Source organism: Rhinopithecus bieti, unplaced genomic scaffold (genome assembly GCF_001698545.2).
Source record: "Rhinopithecus bieti isolate Rb0 unplaced genomic scaffold, ASM169854v2 scaffold_51345, whole genome shotgun sequence".
NCBI classification, from domain to species: domain Eukaryota; kingdom Metazoa; phylum Chordata; class Mammalia; order Primates; family Cercopithecidae; genus Rhinopithecus; species Rhinopithecus bieti.
In genome coordinates this window covers 198,078-223,997 of record NW_016820792.1, presented here as the reverse complement: position 1 = coordinate 223,997, position 25,920 = coordinate 198,078, and the positions used below count along the sequence as shown (strand labels likewise).

Sequence of the window (25,920 nt, the reverse complement as noted above, 5' to 3'; positions counted from 1 at the left end):
GGGGGGGGGGGCATGGCACTGAGAGGGGGAAGGAATTGTACTGGGACCTGCAAAACAGCAGCAACGTACCATGAAGGCTCCCACGAGATGAGTCGTCAACCCAGTGTGCCATAAAAGAAGCAATTTTTAAGGATCCTAAAATAACTGCATTCTCTGTCCTAATGCTCGTGCTGGGCAGAATGGACTTAGCTTATTTTTAAAGTGCAGGCCATGGCCTTCCAAGGCATACAAACAACTCCCAAAGCAGTCATTATTTGGCCAATTAAACAATTAGAAGAAAATATACTTTTGAAAGACAAAACATTAATAGGCAAAGTATAGAAGAAAGTGCTAAAGCAATTGTTTCTACCCGTTTATCAGTCCTATCTCTGACCATCAAAATGGACCATGGTCATTCGATTGCACTGAAGTCTGAAGATAATCTCCGGTAACTCTGAAGGGCCCCGTACTCTTTGATCTAATGAGCTTCTGGGTCCTGGATGTAATTCAGAATTTTTGCTCATGTGTACTCAAAGTAATATTGCAAATATGTTCAAAACCTCTGTGGTTCTGTGAAAAACATCACCTCCATCCTTTCCCCTTATTGGTAAGACAATGATGAAGTGGGCTGTGGCTGTTGAGGGGAGCAGAACGGGTGCTTTGTGTGATAGCTTTAGCTACTGTTAAAATACTCCCTCCCTTTATAAGGTCTTCTTTCCTCAGGCCTAGCTGGTCTACGAATCTGTGCGTATCTACATAATTGCCTAACAAGCATGTGACCACTAGGAAAACACATACGCGCACACAAACACACATATACACAAGGAAACACGCACATTAACTACAATAGCTGGAGAAGTATGGCACACTCTGGAGAAAATTTTTAAAAATCCATTTCATTGGAAATAGAATTAAATTGAAAAGAAAAAAAAAAAAGTCAGAATACTTTATATGCCTCTGCCACAGGGAGTTACTAGCCCTAGGCACACGAAGAGGGCATGCTCTGCAAGTACAAACACATCCAGGTCCATATTTAGAGACAATTTTAAGTCGATTTAGGCCTCAAGCCTAGGACCCTAGCTAATTTACAAGGCTGCTCTAGGGAAGACACAATTTTAGGGAGGACATCTATCATGTTTGCTCCGACGGGAGAAGATAAAACGCACTCCCACCCTTCGAGAGAACCCAAGATTGATGATTTGGGGGTTTTGCTGGTTAGTATGTTTTGTTTCTGTTGGTTTGTTTCAGCTCAGAAGGTGTGTTTCCACTGTTCCCTGTCAAAACCTTTCTCAGCAGGCAAGGAAAGGAAAGCAACACACAGCTGCCCTTGAGCCGAGTTTGTAAATTTTAATGGGAAACCACCCCGTGCTGTCAGGCGACGTGGTGTTCAGACACGTCTAAACGAACTAGTTGAATTAAAGACCAACTCCAGACTTGATGTTGCTGAGCTCCTCAGCTCCATCTTGCCATCCTGATTGATCGAGGAGATGGGTCTATAGTTAAAGTGGCATAGTACTTTGAGGGGTTAGTCATTAGAGCACACTGCTTTGTCTTGGAAAGGCAACTTCTTGCTTGGCTAGGTTATGGAAGCTAAGGAGTGACGTCAAGATCTTGTCTGGCCAGAATTTGCAGATAACCATAGAACTCTTCTCCTCCATCAGGCATGGATTTAGCCTCCTTTAGTTCCTGCAGTGACACAGGAGCCTCCAAATACCAAATTATTATCAGGCGGTCTTGGGGGAACCTCTGGGCCCTGCAATAAAGTAGACAGACTTGCTATTGGAACGTGCTCGGGAGGAATTCAGCCCTGTTCAGATTGCTCTACAATCCTGCAAACCACCTCCGGACTTTGTAAATGAAACCCTCATATCACTCCAGATAGTGAAAACATACTTCAGGGGATATAATTGATCACCATCTTTCACTAAAATTATTTTATGCATCATTTTAAGAAGTCGGATGTGATCATGTTTGTTTATTGTTTTGTTTTTAAAGCCAAACTATGCAAGTATTGAGCTTGTATCACTCTGGACAAGCTACTTCTGAGCATGGTTTGTAAAATAAGGTATTTTTATTCATTGATCCTTCAGGTCTAATTCAGAGTATCACAAACGGGTGGTAGACTGCGAGTCAAACCTGAAGTCAAACCTGCCTCACACTGATACATTTTTATTTATCTCACCCAGTGTCTTAAATCTTGGGGAATCCACACAAAATAATAAACGCCTGTTTTCTCTGGAAAAAAATTAGAATATCTGGCAATACCAAGCCCATACTCCAGCATGGCCCTCACTACCCCACATCATTTTTCTTCCAGCCTGTTTCTTACATTGACGTGCCTGATTCTTGTTGGTAATTGGGGTTTTGGACCCATGCTCTAACCTATCCTATTGTAATTCCTATCACATTGCATTATGATTATATGATGATCTAACTATCGGCCTTGCCAGTGAGACTCCTTGAGAGCAGGGAACAAACCATCATTTTCAAGAGATCTCTAGTTCCTAGCATTAAAATAGTGTTATAAATAAGCATTTAATGAATTGTCTTTATTATGTAAGTTAGATTCTTAAACTTCAGTGAAATGAGTAAGATCATACATATAGCTTATACACACATTAGATTCTTACAATTCAGTGATCTTTGTAAGATCACGTGTATATTCTAAAGTCAACATCTTTGAATAGCATGCAGTTTTAGGAAAGAGAAGTAAATAGGCCAGTTTTTGGCTCAAGTCTCTGATGGATCCATAAGAATAGTAACGTTGTACTGTCCATATGATATTATGCTTTAAGCACATGGTAAGTCTTCTAAACTCTCTCTGAGATCTTCTCAATGTTTTTTTCATTGCAACTTCTTAAAAGAGCCCTTCTTTAGAGGTTCTTTAAAAGTTCACTTGTAAAAAATATTCAGTGGGGCTCATGCCCGCAATCCCTCCCTTGGGAGGCCAAGTTGGAAAGGATCACTTGAGTCCAGGAGTTCAAGACCAGCCTGGGCAACATAGTGAGAACTGTATCTCTACAAAAAATAAAAATAAAAAAATTTAGCCAGACATGGCGGTGTGTACCTAAGAGTCCTAGCTACTCAGGAGGCTGTGTCAAGAGGATTGCTTGAGCCCAGGAGTTCCAGGTTATAGTGAGCTACAACTGTGCCATTGCACTCCAGCCTGGGTGACAAAGTGAGACTCTGTCTCTAAAATATGTTTATATATATATATATACACACACACATATGTACATATATGTATGTGTGTATATATAGAATACATGTATGCGTGTATATTTATATAACACACATAAATGTGTGTGTGTATATATATACACACACATATATACACACACACACACACATATATACACACACACACACACATATATATATATAGTCAATGGGAATTATCCAATTGAAATCTAAGTTCTTAACATTTCATGGGCCTATAGCAACAGATTAGTCTACATGTCAGGTCTATACATTTTGAAATATTTTAATTTCTGCATGACTACAATTAGAATGTTCAAAGAAAAGATTTTTTGTCCAAAGCCTATTTCTGCTAAAATTGTTATCTAAATCTGTTTAAATTGGCTAACATATTGTTAAAAACTTGTCTAATAAATAAACAACTATGTAGGCAAGTTTGATAGGAATAAAATCAATGAAAATGATTATGAGTCATCTTTCTTGTTACATATCTGCTAGCAATTAATATTTCAGTAATATAAAGCTACATCTGGTCAACATGTGGCCAACATCAAAGGTACACCATGTCCTGTGCTATGAAGGAATAGTTCAACAGATAAAGATCCTGCTCTCCAAGAGCTTACAATCTAACCTAAAAGAGATTGCAGAAACACGTGAGAGTGCTCATACTCAATATTTAACAGAAGGCCACAGATACACCAAAGATAAAGAAAAAAAAAATTGTGAGATAAAAAATGACATTTACAAAAGGGTGAAGGGAAGGAAAGAAGTAAATCGCTTCTTCATTCTCATTTATTTGAAAAAGCATTCATGGAAGATTTGTGATGTTAAGTGTTCTTAAAATCATGAGAGTATATGTGGCTTGTTGCCTGGAAAAATGAAAATCTCTTTTGGTATATGGTGTGGAGTGACTGAGGACACAAAGCCGGGACACTGCGGTTGGGTGCAGGGCCTAGCAAGACTTTATACAGAAGGAATGACCAAATGGAGATTGACCACTTGGGTAGAGGCCAGAAACTGACAGGAGGCACAGAATGACTGAGCCACACAATCAAGACTACTCCAAAGGGAACCCAAACCTTTGCAAAAAATCTCCACAGACTCCAGATCAAGGAAATAACCTTTGAAGCCTTTCTTCCTGGATTTCTTTTTTTTTTTTTTTTTTTTGAGACGGAGTCTCACTCTGTCGCCCAGGCTGGAGTGCAGTGGCCGGATCTCAGCTCACTGCAAGCTCCACCTCCCGGGTTTAAGCCATTCTCCTGCCTCAGCCTCCCCGAGTAGCTGGGACTACAGGCGCCCGCCACCTCGTCCGGCTAGTTTTTTGTATTTTTCAGTAGAGACAGGGTTTCGCAATGTTAGCCAGGATGGTCTTGATCTCCTGACCTCGTGATCCGCCTGTCTCGGCCTCCCAGGGAAGAAAGCACTTCCAGCCATGTAGCCCACTTTTGTATAGAGGATCTCATTTGTTACTTTGTTTGTTTGCTCTCTTGCTCATTTGCTCAATTTCTCTTACTGGACTTGTTGGGCTGATCGGGTGTACTTAATTATGCAGCTTTATCTTTCCTCCCTCCACAAAGGAAAGCAACTTTTTGAGGGTATGTTGATTTTAGTCAGCCTCAATTATACTACAGCCTCAGGCTAACTGAAAAGCACCATAGGCCTGGTTTGGGTGGTGACTGAGATGTCAATGTCAAAGTACTCTATCCCTAGGGAGAACAATCAAAATGATGACAGATGCTCCCATCACAGTATCCTGCTTAGTCTTACTCCTTATTTGACAGTTCTGCGTACAGGGCATTCCAAGGATCTTTGGAGGAGGCTCACCCCGTCAAAGAAGGCACATTTTAAGCAATACCTCTACTCACCTTGTTCACAGCACAATGACAGTATTAAGAGTAATGATACCTTGATTTCAACTAATACCTCTTATTTCAAGGAGCTCAATATTCTTCATACATTATTCTATTTATCTTGTCATGTTACAGAGTCAACCAAAATCTCTGGTGGATTCCAGTCTTACACATTAAAAGCTCATAATACTGTTCTTCCTAACATTTAAACTCACATCCAATGTTAAACATACCTTGGGATAAATTGGAGTGAACAGGATGAAGTTATAGATATTTCCTTATATATGCACGGATCTGACATTCATTGCTAAGGCCCTTCATCCCATGAAAGCTCTCGATGAAGAGTCAGCCCCCAAAGCCTAACCTTGCAGTAATCCTCTACCTCACCTCTATGACAAGGTAGGAGAATGGTATTTAAGTCAGGATAGAAACATGCAGGATACCCACTCCTTAGTGGCAGGGAATCTCTGGGATCTGAGCCACCTGATGTCATTGCCCTCACGGCCCCTTATTCACGTATGAAGGAAGGCCTGGAATCCCAATGCCATAAGCCTGTTTGTCCACCGTGGGTTTATTTTGTGTTGTCTTTAAGGCTACACATTTAATATTGGAGCAGTGGTGCAGAAGATAGCACAAAAAGCCCTTAGAAAAATCTCAAGCTTGCTAACAGAGATTAATGGGTTAATTTGGTTTTGAAGAATGAAAGTCAGTATACTTAATACGCAAATCATCTGCTAGTATCTCTCCTTGCTATTGTGGCAACACAACAAGGCCTCATGCTGGGAACTCAGACTGAGCAAAGAATACAGGACTCCCCAAACTGATACCACCTGTGGGCAACACAGTGCCTTCCCAGCTACCTAGAGTGCATGTTTCAATGACTTTCAACAAGCTAAATTTAAATTACATTCATTGCTTGTCATCTATAACTGATATATGTGGATTCTAATGATACTTCTGGTTTCTGTCTCTCTTTTTTTCAAGATAAGCATGCCTGATTCCAACTTCACATTGACAAATGGTTTTGGAAAATAGATTCCAAGAGAAGTCTGTATCTGCCCACAGTTCCCTTCCCTGCAGGAGACACACCCAAAGAATTCCATAAGCAACAAACTAAAGGATCTATTCCTGGATCAAAAGCTGCAAGAATCCTCAGACATTTCACTGCACCCTGCCCCCCGCCAGTCATCCCTGTCAGGGACTCTGATAAACACTCTGGTTGATACAGCTATGCAGCAAATGGGCCAATAAGTATAAACAGCTGTACTTACATGTGTCTGGCTTGAGCTGACTGTTGGTAATGCCAAAGTACTGGGGATTTTCAATGACAGGGATCTTGGTCATTCCAATAATGACAGCATCTGGGCCACCTTCTGAAGAAGATGGGGTGTTACTCCCATTGGAGATGTGATGGAGTGGGCTGGCAGAGTCATCATCATTGCTGATAACAGAAGCTGGGCCTGGAGATAGAAAAATATATATATTCTCCTGTAATCAATGGTTTTGTTGATCTGTAATTCACATACATAAAATTTACCCATTTAAAGTGTACAATTCAGTGGGTTTTAGTATATTCATAGAGTTGTGCAATAATCACTATAATCTAATTGTAGGACATTTTCATCACCCAGATAGCACTCACTCCCCATTCTCTCCACTTTCAGCCGAGGATATTCACAGATTTACACTCTATCTCTCTGGCATTTCATATGAATGGAACCATATAATATGTGATCTTTTGTAACTGGGTTCTTTCACTGAACATCATGTTTTTAAGATTCATCCACATTGTAGTATGTATTAGTACTTCCTTTCTTTGTATTGCCTAATAATACTCCATTGTGTGGATATGTCGCACGTTATTTATCCATTCATTTGTTGGTGGACATTTGGGTTGTTCTGGCTTCTTGGCTATTATGAATAATGCTACTATGAACATTCATATATGAATTTTTATGTGGACACGTGTTTTAATTTCTCTTGGGTGGAATTACTGGGTCATATGGTAGCTCTATATTTAACATTTTGAGGAACTGCCAAACTTTTCCAAAGTGGCTGCACCATTTTATATTCCCACCAGCAGTGTATGAGAGCTCCAATTTCTTCACTTCCTTCTCCTGTAAGATAATATGTAGCTTTCCTCTCTGTTCTGTGATTGTGTCTAGAACACTCTGTCATTGAAACTCTCAACATGAATCTGGGATTCCTATTTCACAGAGCATTGAAAGTTCTTCTGGGAATTTCAGGATCTGGGTTTCTGTCTCTACCCTTTGGACAAGTCACTTACTTGCTTTGGATTTCTACATCCACTCATATGCAAAATAATATTTGCTTATTTTATGACAATAGAATGAGACTAGTAATAGGAAAATGTATTACAAATTTAAATGTGTTTCATGAGTATGTATTACTACTAGGTATTACTAAATGAACTTTAACTGGTAGACCAGATATACATTTGACTGTCCTATGACTATATTCCTCTTTCTTCATATTCTGTGAGTGTCTGCACCACTTTTGTCTACAAAATACTTTTATAACAATAATGGATCAATCCCATGGCAAAGTTACCCGCTTTGTCTTCAGCTGTAATACTATTTATAGAGTCATTACTTGGTGTCTTTATACTAAATTAATAATCATAGCATTTTCTGTACAAGACAAATTTTCCAGTCCAAAGTCTCAGAATGTATATGCTCACACATACAGTCTACTGTATCCTGTCTAAACAATTTACCCATTAGCCACTAAACTCATACTGTTTGCAACCAACATTAGATTCGCAAAGATAAAGGTCTACGTGAAAGCTTCAAACCAATGAAGACAGCAGTGGCGCATGACAGGCACTGTCTACGTGGGAGGTGGACAAGGTATGTATTACACAGGCAGGGTTCCATGGAAGCAGACCACTGACCTGACCACTGCCATAAGCCCAGAGAAAGAATAAAGAGAAAAGACGATAGGGAGTGAAGAGGCAGAATCAAATGCCCAGCCAAGGCAAATGCCATGTCAGGAGAAGTCTGAATTGCTACTTCCTACGCAAGGACATGTGCTTTCTTCCAACCCCCCCACTAAATGCATGTTTCAGCACTTCCATCCTCTTTCTGCCTTTTCCCTCACACTTAACTATTTTAGTGAGAAGCACAGCAATTCTGAAAACAAAAGTTGTCTTGTTAACCAGTCTTGAATCCCCTATGAAATATAATAATACCTCATCCCCAACCTCCAAGATCCATTTTCCCCTCGTATGGAGATTATCACAGTTTGTAGTGATAACAGTTGGACATTCCCCAGCTAAGCAGTGTCTTAAACAAACTATGCAGGAGACAGCCTGCTGTTATTATAGGTAATTTTTGAAGCATTCTCTCAAGGGATGTGCATTTAAGCTGCTTTTAATGATGCACTTCGGCTCACTTCTGCAAACAAGTCTTCACACAGCCAATTTAGAAGCCACAAAACACTCAAAAGCAAAGGCAAGCCCATCAGTTATGCTCGTCTTGTGTCTAGCTCACCTGCGTTAGGATACAGCAGAAATCCTGCCAAGAACAACTACAGAGACAAGTTCTTTCCAATATTCCTAATCATCCCTGTTCTGCAACTTGCTCCCTGACAGGCCTAGATCATTCAGCTTCTGGCCAGCAATTAAAAATGAAGATGTGTTGGCTGGGCGTGGTGGCTCACGTCTGTAATCCCAGCACTTTGGGAGGCTGAAGCAGGCAGATCACGAGGTCAGGAGTTCGAGACCAGCCTGGCCACCATGGTGAAATCCCATCTTAACTAGAAGTCCAAAACTTAGCCAGGTGTGGTGGCAAGCGCCTGTAATCCCAGCTACTCGGGCGACTGAAACAGGTGAATCACTTGGACTCGGGAGGCAGAGGCTGTGGTGAGCCAAGATGGTGCCACTGCACTCCAGCCTGGGTGACAGTGTGAGACTCAGTTTCAAAAAAAAAAAAAAATGAAGATATGTTATGCTAAGTTTTCTGCATCTTGTCAATAAAACCTCACCACTGACTCCCTTCCTTGGTTCCGGACACGGCTGTTACCTCCTGCAAGGTTACCAAAACATGCTCCTTACTGCCTGAGCTCCCTGAAGGACTACAGTGAAGGCTGCACATTTCTCAGTCGATTCCAGGCACCACCTTTACCCCCAGAAATGCAGGAGTTTCTTTTTCTTAAAATTTCTTGTTTTTATTTCAATCGTTGTTTGGGGAACAGGTGATGTTTGGTTACATGAATAAGTTCTTTAGTGGTTTCTGAGATATTGGTGCATTCATCACCCAAGCAGCAAACAATGTACCCAATGTGTAGCCTTTTATCCCTCACCCCCGTCCCGCCCTTCCCCCACAGTCTCGGAAGTCCATGGTATCATTCCTATGCCTTTGTACAGGAGTTTCATTTTAAAACACTCCACATGCTGTCAGAAATCCAGCAATATTTCCTTCTGGAGCCCCTGCAATGATTAGAAATGCATTGACCCCAGTTGCTTTCTTCTCTGACTCTCCTCTGGCCCAGGATGCTCTGAAGTTCATGAACGTCAGAGCAGCGTTCAATCATGTTTGAGGAGGCTGATACCTAGAAGACAACTTGAGATTCCCGAATTCAGACTTTGAATCTTCTGCCAAGTGCACAGCGAAGCCCTCACTTAAAGAGTCCAACCAAGTGATTTGCTCTCTGCTTCTCCTTCCTCACTAAGGGATACCCTTTTCTTTCCTAAACCTCTCCAATTAAAACCCCCAACTCCGATGTAACAGAGTGGAAGGGAATGAGCTTTTGTTTAGGGAGCGAGAGGAGGATTAAGCATAGAAGCAGTAAAAAGTACCACAGGTAATTTTTCAAAAGCCTTTTCACTTTGCCAGAAAAATCACTGTTGACAAATGTGAGTAACACATAAACCTCAACAATTCATCAAGGGGGATATTAATTCAAGTGCTGTTTTCTTCATTATTGATGTTCCAAAACCTAGAAGACTGATATGGCTGTCAAGGTTGCAGGGTTTAAGCCCATTTTTCTGTGAACATTTTGATATAATGGAATGCAAAGCACAGCAAAGTTGGGAAGGCAGAAGAAGCTCTCAGCGGGGACAATGAATGTCTACATAATTTGACAGCAGCCTGTCTGTGCATATCACAGGATGTGTCTTTGTATGTCTATGCATGTGTTTGAGCAGGCACCACGAAAAAGACAGAAGAATAAAGGAGCACATCACCATGTGTTAAACGAAATTCATATGAGGGCTTGAAGAACTGTATTACAATATTCATATAAAGTTTTAAATGGCGAGGTATGTGCACACTTGGCTGATTTAGGGTAAATAGTTCTAATCACTCAGCTGACAAACATGAGTTCAGTCTGGAAACATTTTTAGCCCATTTGTATTTTAATATGTCTGCTTGGTCGCATATCTTGTACTATGACTTTACAGACATTTCTGAGCCTATCGTAGACTTAATTTCCTGTGATAAGAATCACGAAGGTCATCTGGGGGAGTTTTCTTCTCTCAATACCAATAGTGCCTTCAAGGTGAGGGGAAGGGTTAGTACTCTTGAGCAGCTGTACTAAGCAAGCCTTTTTGTATTCTGGATTCTGGTGCTTTGACATCTGGGGCCCTGCTGATCCTGGAGGGACAGCCCTCCCACAAAGGGTGAGTCAGTTCCTACAGATGGTAAATACCCTGCCTGGGAGCACGCCCTTCAAATGCAAACCAACCAATCCAGAGACAACACTCCCAACCACCTTCCTGATGTGAGGCTCACACTTCAGGCCACTATCCACCTGCCCTCCCCACGCCAGGGCCAGGTACTTGACAACTCTAGACAGCTCCTGTACCCTAGAGCCTGTTGAAATTACTCAGACTAGCCAATCCTAAACCTGTTTACCCTCCCTCCCCAGTTCCTTACCCTGGAAACACACCAAAAGCTCCTGTCCAAGTTCTCCCTTCCCTCCTCTGCCTCTTAATGGATCCCAGCGCTTCCCCACGTGGCTCTGCATTGCGTGGTGTGCCCCTTTCTTTTGGGAACCATGAGTAACACACTATCTTCTCAACGGCAATCATCTCCTAAACTGTTGGTCTCAGCAAACTTGAAAAATAATGAAACCTATGTTTTGTAAGAGCAGCACCTCTGCTGGATTGCAGCTGGAAGAATAATTCTGAAGAATTCTCTGTTGTGGCCTAAAACAGTAAAACCACATTTTTCCAGCTTTTCAGGAACAAGCGCCCTTCAGCAGTGCAAATTGGCTTGAAAAAATATTTAAGTGGGTGGAATGACTTGCAATTTAGCGGAAGCAAGACCCTGTCTTATAGCACTGTTATGGGAGAGTTTATTACCACCTTCCCCATAAATACACGGGATACACCTGTGCACGCATACACATCAAACCCATAAAACAGAACACCTTTAAGACTGCCCAGGCAGGATGATCCCTCTGGTATCTTGGTAAAGTGACAATGATCAGCTGTGTCTGAAATTCGCCCCTGGGGAGCTGCCTAGAAGCCCTGACTACTTGAACTTGATGTTCTAACTTTGCCAGGGCTCCACTTCCCCTTGGCGGGTTAAGAACTTTAACCTTGGAATCCATGGAACTAGCAAGAGTCAAGGTGACTTTCCCCCCACGCCCAGGCCCCATCTGGCCAGGCTGCCTCAGCCCACTGGTCATTTTTGGATCACTGGACAGACAGTGATAGAGGCTGCCCAACAAGACAAGGTCTGATGTCAGGTTCGAAAGTGACAAGAAACAGCTCCTTATATGGCCAGGATGAACAAGCATAGGGTGGATAGTTTGGAACTGAGCAGTCTCCTGACACTGATACATTTCCCCTACTTTGACATTTTACCTATGGCCAACCTTGCTACCAAAAGAAACACTATACTAGCCAACAGATGCCCAAGATGGTCAGATCTTGGAAACCCACGTGAAAGATGTAAGAATGCCTGTCTTCTCATGCCTTCTAAGCAATTCCTGTTCATTGTCTCTGTACCCATAGAAAATTCTGAACAAATTAGAGGTCCCAAGAGATCACACCTGATTTCAATTCTAATGATGAGCTACATCATCTGCATTCACTTGGTAAGCTACAAACTCTGCTTTTCAATTGTCAGCACATAGTCTGAATGCGGGGAATAGAATGCAATCAAGCACAAATCACAGCGTCTGGACGTTAGAATCTGTTTTGAAAGAGGAATGGTCATAAATGGAAACTGATTTACCAATTCAGAACTCTATTACATCTTGGCCAATGGAAGAAAGTTAAGACCTACACTTGTCCAGCTTGACTGTTCAGTCAACTATTCCCTGTACATGTAACTGAAATGAAGTTGCATTTATTTCCTTAACCTTCTTAAAAATGCATCACAAACTAGAACTGGAACGACAGTTAACACTCCCCCCACAGGATAAAAACGAGTCAAATCTAAAACTGTGAAACCATGTACTGAACTCAATTAACAACAGTAATGCCTTTTCTGGAAAAATTCTAGACCTACTTCTTCAACAAATCAAAAACAAGGAACACAGAAAATGAATCAAAGACCGTGGAATGTAAAGAGGGTCCAAGCATTTTCATCCGAATAAAAACATAGACTCATTACTTATCCAAAGAAGGAGTGAGTTAACTACTTACCAACACCTTGTCTTGATTTTACTTTCCCAAATCCAAACCATGAGAAATCTGAAAACCACAACAAAACATAAAATAAACTTCGAAAGAGAAGTAGAAACCGGAGGTGGTCAACACTGTCCTTGGTCAAATAATGCAACAAATTCCCCCCGACAAAAAATAAATAAATAAATAAATAAACAAACCATTTGGGATGAAAGCTTCCTATCAAACACCTGGAAACTAACGCTTGAATTTCTGTGTTAAGATTTATTTCCCATTCAGAGAACACGGAGACTCCAATCAGATAAGAGAGAGCAGCCTGTCTACGAGAAAAATAGTCACAACCCAGGGTTTAGGGCTCTGAGCTGTTTTCTTTCTTTCTCACTTTCTTTCTTCCTCCTTAGTGGAGAGATCATTGCCTTGTATTGAATCACCTGACAGGGAAGCTGCAGGGGTGAAGACACACACAATGCATTTGACAAATGCACTACGGTTCTGAACCACAGCAATGTGAGAAAATAATAAGAGAAAACAGATCTTTTTTGAAGCTGAGACAGACAGTAAAAAAAAGGAGCACAAAATCCCGTGGGAGAGCAGACACTTGGGCTAGATAGAGTTTCGGGGGGAGGGACAAAAAGATCTTAATTCTACACAAATTCTTGCTCCTGACTTGCTGTGTGACGCTGGACTATGTACAGCTGTTCTGTGCCTCTTACAACACAAGGTCCAGTAGGCACATGTAAGAAAATATCTGCCAAACGTCTGGAGAGCCTCCCGTGAATACAGCCACAGTGAAATGTCTGCTTGCTTCCTGAGCCCAGCTATTTCCTTCTAGGTAATTTCCCTGGGTTCAAAGTTAATTTCGCGCAGTGGGGAAATCCCTGAATATGAGGAAGATAAAGGGAAGGGACCTCAAATCAGTAACTGTGTTTCCCTCCTCTTTCAAATTTTTACAGGCATTTTGGATAATTACCTAGCTAAATTGAAGAGAAATCAATTTAAGTGAACACTGTACAGAAAAGCTCTTTGCACACTCAAAGATGACTTAGGAGGTTGTTGCCATGATGATTGCTCAAGGGTAAATGTAGGCTTTCCTTCCCTGGTATCCTACAACTTCAGCCCCCCAACTTCTAAGCTGAAGTTTACTTCTGATCGATATTTTCCTCTGAATGCTTCCTTCCAGGTTTTAGAAGACGAGATGAAGGCCTGGCCTTGAGCCAAAGCCAAATAAAGATTCCTTTGCACAGAAGACAGTGAACTTCATTCATCGGAGCTGTTAGTCTAGGGAGGCAGAGTCCTGCCTGTGGATTTCTTAGTTACAACTAACCCCATTTAAAACAAAGTGTATTATCCCACTGGTCATCTTTTGTTTTCCTATACTTGTTTGATTTAAATACTTTTTATTAAACCACAGACTGAATTTTTTAAGCCTAGTTTTTTTCACTTAAGTAATTTTTCAACGTTACATTCCCATTTTAGAGAGAACCCACCAAAGGGCAATGCCATCACAATCCCTCACTGCTTGCACATTTCAGATTATTTTTGATCATTAACTATAATAAACACAACTGCAATGAACATCTTTACACATCTTAAGTGCTCCCCTTCTCTTGTTAAAAATAATTTCCTTAGAAAATTCTAGAAATTGAATTACTCATTCAAAAAGAATGAATATTGTGTAAGTTCTCAATACAGGTTATCAAATTGCTACAACACTATGCCAGGTCTCACTGTCACCAACAGTATTTGAGAGGGTAGAAGGGTACTTTTGAGCTCTACCCAATGGGAAAACTAAAGAGGAACAATTTCCCCTAACAGGAATTGCTGAATTCCCCACCCACCATTGGTGTGGCTCCACCTAACTGGGAAAAGACCTGGCGAATATTTCCCTCCCATCGGTGCCCCATGAAACCACTCACACCTCACTTCTCCCAGGCTGGAGTTTTGCACAATGAGAACTGCAGATATACAGAAAATAAGAATTCTTCTCACCTGTGAAGTCATTACAGTTCACTGAGTGCCTCCACCCACCCACTGGGCACCTCTTCCTTGGTCCTCAGCCAAGCTTTGTTTACATGAGAAATTATCCTATGCTTATTGACGAGGAACTGAGACTCAGGGAGGCTGATACACTTAGCAAATCTCTCAGCTTGTGGTGACTGAGCCTGGATTCATATCTTCTGATGTCAAATCATAGTGGGGTGTTTTTTTCATTCTTTTTTAGTTGCATTTCCCATGCTCCAAAATCACCAAAATTAGCCGAATTTTATAACAGTATGATTAGAATTCAATTTTAAATATAGAAAAACACTATAAGTAGTTATTCATTCTCATTTATTTATTTATCAGGCAAAACAGAGCCTTCAAAGAAAAATGAGCTGCAAAGCAGCCCTTAAGAAGCTGGCCGGGCGTGGTGGCTCACGCCTGTAATCCCAGCCCTTTGGGAGGCCGAGGTGGGCAGATCACGAAGTCAGGAGATCGAGACCATCCTGGCAAACACAGTGAAACCCCGTCTCTACTAAAAATACAAAAAAAAAAAAAAAAAAGAAAGAAAAAAGAAAAAAATTAGCCGGGTGTGGTGGCAGGCGCCTGTAGTCCCAGCTTCTCGGGAGGCTGAGGCAGGAGAATGGTGTGAACGCGGGAGGCGGCGGAGCTTGCAGTGAACCAAGATCACACCATTGCACTCCAGCCTGGGCGACAGAGCGAGACTCCATCTCAAAAAAAAAAAAAAAAAAAAAAGAAGCTCTCGGTGGAGGATGAGCCATCTAAGACGTAAGTTCAGAGTGTGGGAGCTCAGAAAAGAAGCCTCTATTCCAATGGAGAGTTGGAAGGGGGCTCAAGAGAGAGGGCTCAGAGGATTTCTAGAAAATAGATTAGAATTAGCCAAGAATGGGAAAGAGCAGAGGAAAGAACGCTGACTGCACTCAGAATCCAGTTCTGGCTAAGGTGAGAAGTGCTGAATGTGTCCAGAGGCTGATGCAGCTGGAAGGGGGGTGGGGAGAGGGAACTGAGAGGTACAAGTAAGGGCCAAGTCAAGAGTTTGGATATTGTAGTGAAAATTGCACAGTTAGGTAAAAAAAAAAAGAAAAAGAAAAAGAAAGAAAGAAAGAAAGAAAGAAAGAAAGAAAGAAAGAAAGAAAGAAAGAAAGAAAGAAAGAAAGAAAGAAGGAAGGAAGGAAGGAAGGAAAGAAAGGAAGAAAGAAAGAAAGTAATCAAACTCAAGCCAGGAAGTAACATTGTCAAGATTAATTTTAGAAAAATCATTTTGGCTGCAGGGTGAAATCAGGATTACGGGAGGAAAAAACTGAAGGCAAGAGATTGGTTAAGGAAGTTTTTAGAGAAATCAAGGCATGAGAGAATTGTGGCCTGAACTGGGAATTTGGGAAGGGGAAGGGGAAGGAAAGGAAATGACTGCAGGCGTATTTAGGGACAGTAGCAGAACTTGGTGATTGATTGCAAATTGAGGGAAGTACAGAGAGAAAACAATGAAGGTTTCAGATTTGGACAACTAAGTATATGGTTATGCTGCCCATAGAGTCCCTAAGGAACTTGGAAGGAAAACAGATTTAGGAGTCAAATTGAGAACATGGGTTTTAGCCACAAATTTCAAACAAGGTGCCTATGTGAAGAAAATGGAAGGCAATACCCTCAGTTGGCAGAATAGTCTGAAGCTCAAGACACAGGCTTGATATCAAAATTCTAGAGCCCATAGATCAACCTGAGAATGGAAACTGGACTCTCTACCTAGGAGTCGTTTCTCATTTGGGCCTATACAATGTCATGTCTTATAGGCACAAAGGAAGGCTCACCCAGCTGAGGCCAACTTTTGACAAAATTATTCTTAAATTAATGAACTATTTCTATGTTCTTTTTAAAATAAACTCGGTCATGATGTAGGAGAGAATATACAATCTTCTTGATCATACCACACGCTTCCTCGAACATTTAACAGACCAGATACAGAAAGGTCAGGCTGGCACCTCTTCCCTAGAAGCTGTTATGCATTCAACAGCTCTTTCTTGATGGATTTAAGCAGTCGTCTTAAAACTTTAACACTAAATTTCACAAGCAAAATTTTCCCACAAGGCCAAAAAGAAACAATTTCTCAATTTCCTGTGATGTTTCATCCATGGGGAGTAGAGTCCTGCCAAACCTTCTTTTATTTTCTGTTTAATAAGAGAGACTTTATTCACTGCAAAATAAAGGGCTCCTTCAAAAGTAAATGTAGCTGTACTGAGCTTAAAGAATCCCCTCCTTTTGGAATGTAGACCAAGAAAGACTCTAAATTATGAAATTAACCAATTAAATCCATCTCATGTTGAAGAAAGCTCACCATTTTCCCTGACCGGAGAGAAGGAATATAGGAAAAAATAGCATGTAAACACATTAACAACTCTAAGATGGAATTCAAATTAAATAAAATAAATGGCAAAAAAAAAAAAAAAAAAACTGCTTTTTAAATTTCTCTTAAAGGAAAGAGCTAAAACATAGGGGGTTGAAAAGGAATATTTATGATGTAAATGAGAGAATCAGAGGAAGGAGCTGGGAACAGGCAACATGGAAGAAACCTGACCCTCCCTGTAGGTACTGAATAGCTCAAACATTAAACATGAGGCTTAGAAAGGTTCTGATCTCAGGAGAAAACAGCTTCTGGATATTTTAAGTTTCAGAAAATCATTTTAGTATGTTAAGAGAAAATCAGCTTTCCTCCCTTCTAACACTGAAGAAATTGACATTTGCCAAACGATTTTCTTTATTTTTTAAGGTAAGACTCACCACCCTCCACCCCCAAGAAAAATGACTTTACCATTGTCATGGAATCAAATGGTAAAATATGATTTACTAATAAAAATGGACTTCACCTCCAACTTCTTAGGACCACACCCACTCCCTAAAGGACATTTGAAAGAGGACTCTCTGGGCTGCTTTGCTTCAGGGAGAGGATGGACCAGAGTTGAGTCCAGAGTAGATAGGCCAGCCAAGTGCTTGCCTGAGTAGCCAATGAACTGTCACATCTAAGATCTAGAATGACTGCTTGTTAGAGTGAGAGAAGATGAACGCAAAATTCGCCTTGTTGACAGCATCATCATCCCCCTTTCCTACTGGCACATAATCGGGGTGAGTAATAGTGTGCTTCAAATTAATTCCAGTTCCTCCGGGCACAGAACAGTGTAGTTTGGGGCCAAGTTTCCACTTCAATTGGATCTTAATCTTTTACTTAAGGACATACCCTTAATAAAAGAAAGCCCCATCTCCACAGTCTAGGAAGAGGGCTTGCCTTGAGTTAAACTGGTTCTGGAAATCATGACACAAAGGGTATTGTATCCTCCTGACCAACCTTCACTTGGCTCCATCCCTTGTCTTTCATCAGACTTACAATGTGAGGTATTTCCACTGTTCTCTAAAAATGTAACATTGAGCAACTCCTATGTGACAAATATAAAGAAAAATGTGTGTATTATGGCTGAACCTCCTAACTGTTCCTGAAATTTGTATTTCCGGTTTTCCCCACCCAGCTACACCATATTTCCCAGCTTCCCTTGTGGTTAGTTGTGGCCAGATGGCTAAATTCTAGTCAATGAAGGGGGAGCAGAGCAATGGGTCCCACTTCCAGGCCTTGCCTATTAAGACTTCCTCTGTGTACTCCCTTCGACCTGGCCAAAATTAAGATAACACCTAGGGCAAGCTTGGAAGTTATGACTTGAAGATAGCACGGGGCCATTTCGAGGAACAATGAATTCTCCCAGTATTGTTATGTGGGCATAGACAGAGTAGAACACATCTCAGAGTCTTTCTACCAGAGAGCCAATGAAGCTGAGCTATCTTTCCTTCCATTCTCATCCATAAACAAAAATATGTGTTTGAACTGTGATCCACTTTGGGACTGACTTACCACTACAGAGAGCCTACCCCTACTAACAGATGTAGGAAAAAACAAAAACAAAAAACATATGCTTGAGGTTTTATTAACTGACTCCATGACTTCCCAACCTGTCAGCACACATTTAAAATCGTGTGTCGGTGCACATTTGCATTTTCCTGGAGAGGAGATCCACAGATTTCATCAGATTTTCAAAGAGTTCTCACCCCCAAATGCTAAGAACCACTTCAGTACATATAAATACCCACAGAGACAAAGATATAAATGTGTATGCACTCTGTGTTTGTATTCTATTTACTTCTGTTCTCTATCAACAGTTGAGTCTGGAAACTGAAAAGCATCTATTATTTCTCACCTAGATTTCTTCAGTAGCCTTCTAACTTAGCTCACTGCTTCATTCCTGCCTTCCCCTGATCTGTTTCCCATGAGCTGCCTGAGTAATCATTTTCAAGTATAAATCAGATTATTGCATTCTCCTGCTTAAAACATCCTCCAAAGGTTTCTCGTTGCATTTAGTATAAACTTCTGATCCTTACTACAGAGTCTCTCATGACAGGGCCAACCTACTCGGTCTTCCCCCTCCCTGGCCTCATTCCCCATGAAACAGCCCAGTGTTCTCTTTCCTATTTCTGCTCACTTTGCATTTTTTCATACCTCTTCCCAGAATCTTCTTCTCAGGCTCTTTTGTTTTGTTTTTTGAGACGGAGTCTCGCTCTGTTGACCCGGCTGGAGTGTAGTGGCACAATCTCGGCCCACTATAATTTCCACCTCCTGGGTTTAAGCAATTCTCCTGCCTCAGCCTCCAGAGTAGCTGGGATTACAGGTGTGTGCCACCATGTCTGGCTAATTTTTGTATTTTTAGCAGAGATGGGGTTTCACCATGTTGGCCAGGCTGGTCTTGAACTCCTGACCTCAAGTGATCCGCCAGCCTTGGCCTCCTAAAGTGCTGGGATTACAGGCATGAGCCACCGCACCCGGCCCTCAGACTCTTTTGCGTAACTAATTCTTGTTTTTCAGGTTTCAGGTCAAATATCACACTATCAGAGGGACCCCAACTTCACACTTTAATCAGAATTTCTCTGAACCCCTTTCCACTCTCTATCATTTCATTCTTTTCAGTAGGCACCCATATGTGACCTTTTTTTATTTGTTTATTGTTTATTATCTGCATCCTTTTCTAGAATTTGAGCTTCAAGAAGCCAGTGACTGTCTTAGACCAGCTCCCCTAGAAACAGACCCTGACTAAGGAGCCATGCAAAAGTAGTTTACTAAGAAGAGATCCCAGGAAGCACAAAAGGAGTAGTCAAAAAGGGAAACAAAAAGAGGTAGGAAGCCTGTAATGGATACATTATCCAGGGGGTTGCACTGTGGACAACTGGAGTTCAAATGCCTGGGGAACTTGGAGTGATGGAACAGAATGAAACTTAGAGTTATCCCATCCCAAAGGTGAGGGTCATTTACCCTCCAACTCCCACCTGTCATTGACTGGAGGCTTCCAGCTAAGAGAAGGTCCTTTGTTTGTTTGTTTCTTTCTTTCTTTCTTTTTTTTTGCAATGGAGTCTCACTCTGTTGCCCAGGCTGGAGTACAGTGGTACGATCTCGGCTTGCTGCAACCTCCGCCTCCAGCGATTCTCCTGCCTCAGCCTCCCCAATAGCTAGGACTACAGGTGTGCGCCACCACACCTGGCTAATTTTTGTATTTTTAGTAGAGACGGGGTTTCACTGTGTTAGCCAGGATGGTCTCGATCTCCTGATCTCATGATCCACCCACCTTGGCCTCCGAAAGTGCTGGGATTACAGGCTTGAGCCACCGCCCCCAGCCCAGAGAAGGTCTTTATGCAGACTCATGAGTGGTTGCAGCAAGAATCTGCAGGCAAGCGCTGGGGTGGTGAAAGGTGAGAGGACACAGGCTGGGGGACGCCAACAGCATTTGCTGCAGGGATTTTGTCTGTGTAATTCACCACGATCTCCAGTGCCTTGCATAAACACTCCATAAACACTTGTGGAATGGATGAGAACAATTGTGAAAAAGCATAACAATATTAAATATAGCAAATGTAATGAAAATGCCAATATGCAGCTTATACATACAACATAAATCAAAAATCCATTATATATTTTGCAAATATATTTGCTACCTTAATGATTTGTGGCTCTCCAATGGAACATGACTGAAGACAGTATTTAAAGCTGAGCAATTCTTAGAATCCAGTACTCCAGGCAGTAGTGTGGAATAAAGAGCTGGACTAGAATGTCAGAAGATGTGGGCCCTCTCTAGACACTGCCGGAAGTGAATGGCATGACCTTGAGCGAGCCACTTCCCTCTCATGGACTCCGTTTCCTGCTCCATGAAAACAAAATTTGAGAAATGGCATCTAAGGCCTACACAAGCTCTCAAAGTCTACAGGACTAAACATTAGGCATATATGACTGAGAAGATTGACACATGGCCTTATATAGCTTTCCTGAGCCTGGGTATTTTGAGAATGTGAGATCATGTGCAATTTAAGGAAAAGCACTCAGTCAACCAGCCTAGATTTTCTCCTGCTAAATAATACTCAGAGGCTTTGGGGCCACTATATCCTCATCTTAAGAGAAAAGGCCAGTGCTCTACAAAAGCAATTAAAAAAAAAAAGTATTTATTGAATGCTTGCTATATGCCAGGAAACTTACTAGAGATCAGATATTGCTTTAATTTGAAAATTAATCAGCTTCTTTGCAGCATTTAAAAAAAAAAAAAAGCCTCACATCCCATAAAGTTCAGAAGCCTCAAGTGGGAATAGATGGAATTAGACTTGCCTGGAACATAGCAAGATGTCTTGATCACATATTTCAAACATTTAGTTTTGAGAAGAAACTTGCCAACTATTTCTCTCTTTCGTTTAGTACATGTGGACTATTTCAAAGGCAGTTTAGTGGGTCTACATTTTATTCATTCCCAATTAAACTACATAAAACATTGAATTTTTAAAATCTCTTATAGATTCCAGAAAGTTTTTTCTTTAACAAAGGTGGTTACAATCTTCACTGGGTAGGTGAAAAATGGAACCTGCAACTCCTAATAATTACTTTCCATGATTGGAACTTTGAGAAAGGCAGGGGCAACCTCTGCTTAATAACAGGAGTTGACAGAAGTGAGAGAGTCATATCAAAGATTTGCCTTTCTACAGTACCACCCCAGTGAGAGCTCAAAATGCTTTATAAACATTTTCTCAGCTGTCACAAGCTCCCTGCAGGGAAGGCAGGTGATGTCTGGTTGCACACACACACGCAATTTCCCTGTTAACACTGTCTTAATGTTGGATGAATGACTCCCTGAGACATGCCCCAAATTCCCTTCTCTCTGCAAAGCCATGCTGGTTAGCACTCAGGGCAAGTCTTTGAGGAGGAAACTGGCTGATTCTCAGGGTATTATCTTAGAAGCGATGTTAGTGGCCCTGCAAGAGACTAACAAGTCCACAGAGTCTGGCAAACACTTGATGTCAAATTCCCAGGAGCTTCTGTTTCCAAGGAAAACCTAAACAATGACTCATGTCTTGGCTGATTTGCCCAGACCTGTCCATTGTGCCCAGTCACCAAGTGAGCCCCGCATGAAGGAAGGCCGTGCTCTCTGTTCTTTCTTGCATAAGCTTTGTTACCACATTAAATGTGTTTAGAAATGCCTTTGCAATTTCTGCTACATATTTATAGTTATATTCATATTTATACTTACATTATTTATATTCATATATATAAAACATGCAAATTCTTTTTTAGTCCTTCTAGACCAACATTTGTTGTAGCTCATGCAAAGCACCACACAGGAAACTTTTTGCCGTTGTGTTATGGGATTTTGGAGGGAGGAAGAAAATTTTAGCTCTATTCTCATTAGAGGATATTTTCCATTTTAAGTGGTATCTGAATTCTTCCCACCAATCTGGGAACTGTGGTGACCTGTTTCATGTCACCTTTCAGCACCTTTGTCTTTCTTTTTAGTGACCCGTTGTCTCCCTTCCCATCCCATAACCACATTCAAATCCAGCCAAAGTCAGGAAATGTGTGAGGCCAACACAATAGCCAAAAAGTTTATTTAATTGTATTACTGTGTGCTCTTCTGTTAGGAAGTTCCCATAATGGAATAGAACATAACAGGATTATACACACTTATAAAGCTGGGTGCTGAATAAAAATAATTGGATAAAATGACCATAAATAGGACAAAATGAAAACCCATTATTTAAAATGCAATGCCGGTCAAACAAATTAACTATGAGCCATCATGCACACTGTCAGTGGAAGAAACCTAAACCCATCAGATGAGACTGCATTTCTTTGCTTGATGTTTTCCCACTAAATGCCCAATGTGCTCTTTAGGGTCCACTGATTTTCTGGAAACTAATCAAAATTGATTGCCTTGGTCAGTGGTTCTCAAATGGGGGCGATTTTGCCTCCCACGGGAAATTTGGCCACGGGGACATTTTGGGGATGTCACAATGGTGGGGTGGGTGGAAAGTGTGTGCTAGGAGCATCTAACAGGCAGAGGTCAGGGACAATGCATAGGACAACAATGAATTCAAGGCCCCAAATGTCAACAGTGCTGAGATTGTGAAAACCTGACCTAGGTCATAGACCAGAAAGGGTAGAATTCATGCTAAAACCTTTTATCCCTGCTAAAAAGAAATCCTAGTCTGCCTATGCTCATGGTCACCACAACAGTTTGGTCTTCTCTCACATTATTTTAATGTCCTCATCCCTAGTGACCTGGCTGCCAGCCCCTTTCACTCCCAGTTTATCTTAGAAATAGCTTTGATAATGTCATTTCTTTCTACAGCTCCCAACACCAAAAGGGCGTTTCTGCCTCAGAACAGAGACATAATGCAGTACAAAGGAATAGAAACCAAGTTTGTACTACCTTGGGTGTTAAGTCTTGGATTCGCTATTTCCTGACATAACGTCCATAATTACTTGGACTGTCTCTGAGTTCCTCTCTATTGGATGGGGCAATAATTACTGTCCTGACTACCTGATTGGACCATCTTAAGGTCAAGTGAGCTTTGGTGAACATAATGGTGTTATGTAAACATAGGGGTAAGGGAATAATAAGGTCCAAACTCTTCAATGACATTCAAAATCTTTACCTGGCCCCATGACCTGCCTCCAGTTTTATCATCTTAATTTCACCTTAAAATTTCAGTTAAACTATTAGTTTGCATCTTTAGTAAAGATGCCTCGAATTTTCCTATTCATTCATTTGAAAATTATTCATTGATCACCTGACGGATGCAAGACAGTGTGATTAATGCTGGGGATGTAATGAGAGTAAAATAAAATAATCACATTCCCTGTTTTCAGATTTGGTGTGTTTGCGTTTGATGTGTGGTTTTTTTTTTCCCCCACCAGACATGTAACCCCCATGCTTCATCTTTGATCATTAAACTCATTTATTCAATAAAATTCACATTAAAAGTTACCCTATCATGAAGCATTTATTTATTCCCCAAATCAGAAATATCTCCATTGACATTTGGGCTGTTTGTCTCTTATGATAAACACAACACTCTGCACTGCATTCATTATTTATGTAATCTTATTTCTCCTATTAGATTTTAAGCACTCTGTGTGGGAAAAAAAAGTGTCTTATTCAACTCTGTACTCTCTTCCATAAGCTTCATAAGATACAACACCGTCAAGCAGGGCACTTCCTACATGGTAGGTACTCAATAGCTGTCTCAATTTCTAATTGAAAGGTTTTAAAAATAGGGCATAAAATGCCCACAAAATAGTAGAGACTGAATTGTAAAGCTCAGAGATAGACAATGGTAGGAACATTCATTAGTGTTGTCTACTGTTCTCTGTATTTCCAAGGCACCCTGTTCTTTCTCTGTCATAGTTCCTTCCCACTCTGAATTTTTAGCTATCTACTTATTCGTAACCTCCTCCTAAACTGTAAGTTCTTTAAAAGCAACACATATTTCTGTCTTGTCTCCCCACTGTATTTCTAGCATTGAGTACAGTGCCTGGTTCATTGTAGGTACTAAAGAGCTGAATGAATAAATGAATAAATCTTGCATGGATTGCAACTTTTCACTGTTGCATTCTTTAGTTAAGAACCAAATTTGGGCATGCCTAAGATGGCCGAATAGGAACAGCTCCAGCCTCCAGCTCCGAGTGTGAGCAACACAGAAGATGGGTGACTTCTGCATTTTCAACTGAGGTACCGGGTTCATCTCACTGGGTCGTGTCGGACAGTTGGCGCTGATCTGTGGGTGCAGCCCAACCAGCGAGAGCTGAAGCAGGGTGAGGCATCGCCTCACATGGGAAGTGCAAGGGGGAAGAGAATTCCTTTTCCTAACCAAAGGAAATTGAGACACACAACACCTGGAAAATCGGGTAACTCCTACTCTAATACTACACTTTACCAAGGGTCTTAGCAAACAGCACACCAGGAGATTATATCCCACACCTGTCCCAGAGGGTCCCACGCCCACGGAGCCTCCCTCATTGCTAGCACAGCAGTCTGAGATCTAACTGCAAGGTGGCAGCAAGGCTAGGGTAGGGGCGCCCACCATTGCTGAGGCTTAAGTAGGTAAACAAAGAGCCGGGAAGCTCGAATTGGGTGGAGCCCAACACAGCTCAAGGAGGCTGGCCTGCATCTGTAGACTCCTCCTCTGGGGACAGGTCATAGCTAAACAAAAAGCAGCAGAAACCTCGGCAGAGGTAAATGCCCCCGTCTGACAACTTTGAAGACAGCAGTGGATCTCCTAGCATGGAGGCTGAGATCTGAGAACGGACAGACTGCCTGCTCAAGTGGGTCCCTGACCCCTGAGTAGCCTAACTGGGAGACATCCTTCACTAGGTGCAGACCGACACCTCATACCTCACACGGCGGGGTAAACCCCTGAGACAAAGCTTCCAGAGCAAGAATCAGACAGCAACACTTGTTGTTCAGCAATATTCTATCTTCTGCAGCCTCCGCTGCTGATACCCAGGCAAACAGGGTCTGGAGTGGACCTCAAACAAATGCCAACAGACCTGCAGCTGAGGGTCCTGACTGTTAGAAGGAAAACTAACAAACAGAAAGGACACCCACACCAAAACCCCATCAGTACATCACCATCATCAAAGACCAAAGGCAGATAAAACCACAAAGACGGGGAAAAAGCAGTGCAGAAAAGCTGGAAATTCAAAAAATCAGAGCACATCTCCCGCTCCAAAGGAACGCAGCTCATCGCCAGCAATGGAACAAAGCTGGACGGAGAATGACTCTGATGAGTCGAGAGAAGAAGGCTTCAGTTGATCAAACTTCTCAGAGCTAAAGGAGGAACTATGTAACCAGCACAAAGAAACTAAAATCCTTGAAAAAAGATTTGACGAACGGCTAACTAGACTAACCAACATACAGAAGTCCTTAAAAGAACGGATAGAGATGAAACCAT

At 41.5% G+C, this 25,920-nt stretch overlaps 1 protein-coding gene across 8 annotated transcripts in view; it reads right to left on the bottom strand.

Moving 5' to 3' along the window:
- The window catches only part of NTRK2 (neurotrophic receptor tyrosine kinase 2), a 373,097-nt gene that overhangs the window by 158,490 nt on the left and 188,687 nt on the right, over window positions 1–25,920 (bottom strand). For 5 of the 8 annotated variants that reach the window (XM_017859916.1, XM_017859918.1, XM_017859917.1 and 2 more), the window contains 2 exons: window positions 12,646–12,693; window positions 6,299–6,487 (listed from right to left, as the gene is read on the bottom strand). In XM_017859916.1, the coding sequence (XP_017715405.1) occupies window positions 6,299–6,487; window positions 12,646–12,693 (237 nt within the window). Of the gene's footprint in view, window positions 1–1,464; window positions 1,733–6,298; window positions 6,488–12,645; window positions 12,694–25,920 lie in introns of those variants that run through there. The other 3 variants (XM_017859922.1, XM_017859923.1, XM_017859921.1) reach the window with 3 other exon arrangements.